We start from the raw sequence: 3433 nt of genomic DNA on the forward strand, positions 1-3433 counted from the left end.
AATACCTATTGTCAAAGGGACTGTGCATCTTGATCAGGAAAGGAAAACAGCCCATAAACAGACTAGATGTGAGGAATCTGGGACTTACTAGATGCAGGCATAAAGTGAAAATTATTTTGGAATTGTGCATCCTGATTTGATAACTGTATTACCAAAACGTTGATGAATACTGAGCAAAGCAACAAAAATTACTGCGAGACGAAAGGCCAAATTCTTGTGAAAACGGGAAAAGAGCTACACACACGCAACTCGGCTAAACACCGACTAAGGCTGTCTGCAGCTATCTGAGGGCTGTGGAACCTGACTGGAAAGCAGCTATTTACAGTATTAAATAGGCTTCAGATAGATACTAATAGGGGTAATTTGGGGTTTACACTTCCTGCACCAGTGCAGAGATTTGTAAGTCAGCTCAGGCACTAGGTGCAACCTGGCCACACCTCCAGAGCAGAGCTGGGCGGCAGGGTAAGGGAGCCGGCATGCCCAGCTGGCTGGACCCTTTCCAGGAGAGGGGCTGGCTCAGGCATCCCTCTGCCTGTAGCTACCACATTACAAGGTTTCCATTCTCCAAGAAATATATTAAGAAAAACTTCCCCATATGGTAACACTATATCTTACTATTACTCCTAGAAAGACATTCACAGGGGCTAACTTTCACTTACAGTTGTCAATAGCTACAGGAGAGAGAGAGGCTTCTCCAAGAAAGGACTCAGATGAGCTGCCTCAGGCTCCTGTTCTGGACGGGCAGCCCCGCTTTCGCCGCCTACACAAGGAACTGGGGGAAATGCATCTCACTGGACTAAAAGTAAACGCATCAAATGCAACAGACAGCAATTCTGCAATGACAGAAGGGACTTTTTCACCTCTAAATTTAAGTTAGAATTCAGTGTTGAGCCCAAAGTTTTGTTTTGTTTTTTAAAAAATACCTTTGTAAACTATCTAAAGAAAGAAGCAAACAAGTACCTTGATCATATTTACAGGCAAATCAAACATTGTAACTAGGAATGTGCAAAGTCAAAAAATGTAAATCAATCTCAAAGGATTTATCAGAAAATTATTCTCTTGTACTGTTCAAGCACAAAATTTATGGCACATATTCTCAGCTGAAAAGCTGACATTTGGTGAACTGTAAATATTTTCATCCAGAGGAAGACAAGAATAAGTAAAGTATTTTTGCTTGACTTTCGTAGTTTCTGCATGTGGGGCTGCTACATATTTTTGTCACTTTAAATAGAAATACTTGATTATTACCTAGGAAAATGTAAGTACATCAATTTATCTAATTGTGATGTATATTTCTTTCCCCCAGGAAGCTGTTTTTTCAAGCATCTTCAGTTAAAATATTATTAATGAGAAATTCTTTCCTCTGTCTTTCACTACAAAATCCAGTGGCCATCGGCAGCGCAGGACTCTAGCAGAGTTCACACAGAAAGTACAGACAGTATATACCCAACTGAAATTAATCTCTTCCAATCAAGGTATCTTTAGGAACACAGGAAAATAATTAAAACAGGGCCTCGAACCCTCTCATGGTTTATGTGACTGAACATGAACATCTTCCTGTGCATTAAATCTATTCCTGACACTTACCTTCACAGAAACAATGACAAGGCAATCTTTTCAGCGTGGTTTTCACGTTACTATTTCAACCCCCAAATGTTGCATCAAGTAATCTCATGTCTCAGAAAAGCCAACAACTAGAATTGTCAAACCAAGTTTCCTCTGAATGTTATGCAAACTCCTACTTACAATCCGAGGTTTGAAGGGTGGCTTGATTTTCCTTTGTTCTAGAAGAACCCAGTCAATTTCCTTGAAAAACGGATGCTGCTTAATCGCGTCTTCCCCGTTTTGTGATGCCACACAGCCAAGTCGTTTATTTGGGTTTTTTGTCATGAACTGCAGGGTGGGGGAGGGAGAGAAGGAAAAAGTTAAAACATGAATGGCAATGGCTGGAAACCATTTGCAGTTCAATTACGCATTCCAATTCCTAATGCCTAGTTTTTAGAAACAGTCCCCTTTCAGAAGGTTATTTTTTCTGTAAGAGCAACAAGGATGCCCTTCCAAATTTCAGAGGTTCCAGCCAAACTAGAAGATTCAGAGACTCTGAAGTGTAAGTTTCCTGCAGGAAGCTCTTTCAACCGATTGCCGAGACCTCCTAATTTCATCTGGCTGGGAGTGCTACAGGAACAGATTCTCCTTCAGCATTTCTAGTTCCAGCTTTGGCCAAAAATACTAAAGGAAAGAAAGAAAATATTAAACCCCCCAGAGACACTTCCAAATAGATGGTCAGGATAGCTCTTATTTTCTCTTATTTGCTCTATCTTAACTATTAATTTGGGGGATAGGGGCTACATATTATGCTTACTGTTGTTTATTTTCTTTGGGTATGTAGGTTGCATAATAATACACTCCATTCAAGCAGACACATGAAAAGCCATAACCTCCTCACTCATTTCTAGGATTTTATTCTAATACAAGTATGAACAGCACCTGCAGCTATGTGAATTATAAGCGTTCTGTCCATACGTTTCAGGAAATACATGGAGTGACCAGTACCAGCAGAAAGCTTCCCTTGAGAAACTCCACAACATAACTTGCACCTTCCCTTTCATCTTTAGAACACCATTAGTGACAGCAACTGGAACTAACTGGTCTCCTCTGGTGTGGTAATTTCTAAACTTCTCACTATTAAACTCTTACTATTCCTTTCAGCAAAAAGCTGTACAACCAGTGTAAGACATTGATATCAAATGATGACAGCTGATAATATTTTTCCTGATTTTGCTCTGTTTTTTCTTCCTTCTTTTATTAGCAATTGCTCTACTTATTTCCTAATGCACGTGGACACAAAATCCTTGCAATTCAAGTAGCAACAAATGCTATTCTTATGCACACACGCACACTTATATTATAGAATTATTCCAAACTTTGCCGTAACTTCACATTCAGCCATTATTATAACATTTTGTAAATTTAAAAAACAGTGTACAAACGAAACAAAATGTGATAATTGTTCAGTGCCTTTTTAACCTAGGTACCACATTATACCATACATCTGCAGGAAAAAAAGAACTTACTAAAAAATAAATCACTATAATGCATACCCTTGCTTTAGTAGTCCAGTCATTAGATAAGTAGCTCCTGCAGCCCTTAAGATGGTTTTAGATAGCTAGATCAACCATCCACAGGAGAATACCATTGCTATCATTTTAAAGATATAACATAGATCAGCAAGGCAATTCTCTCTATGGTTTCTGACATATGCGCCGCTCCGAAGACGATCCTTCTCTTTGGTCTTGTGTTCAACTGCTCCGCAAGTTCTTTTGCAAGTGGACAAGTCATATCTAAACTACAGGCCATATTTTCTATGGGCAGGAGAAACAAAGGTTTTGAAAGGATTACTGTGCTTTGGTGAGGTCTCTTGGAAAACCACAAA

General features: G+C 39.3%; 1 protein-coding gene across 1 annotated transcript in view; it reads right to left on the reverse strand.

Moving 5' to 3' along the window:
* PRKCE (protein kinase C, epsilon) overlaps positions 1–3433 on the reverse strand; it is a gene marked incomplete at its 5' end in the record, with an annotated part of 55579 nt that overhangs the window by 19751 nt on the left and 32395 nt on the right. The window contains one exon of the mRNA XM_009320925.1: positions 1747–1893. Within this exon, the coding sequence (XP_009319200.1) occupies positions 1747–1893 (147 nt within the window). The remainder of the gene's footprint in view (positions 1–1746; positions 1894–3433) is intronic.

This window comes from Pygoscelis adeliae, unplaced genomic scaffold, assembly GCF_000699105.1.
Source record: "Pygoscelis adeliae isolate BGI_AS28 unplaced genomic scaffold, ASM69910v1 Scaffold233, whole genome shotgun sequence".
Classification (NCBI taxonomy): Eukaryota; Metazoa; Chordata; class Aves; order Sphenisciformes; family Spheniscidae; genus Pygoscelis; species Pygoscelis adeliae.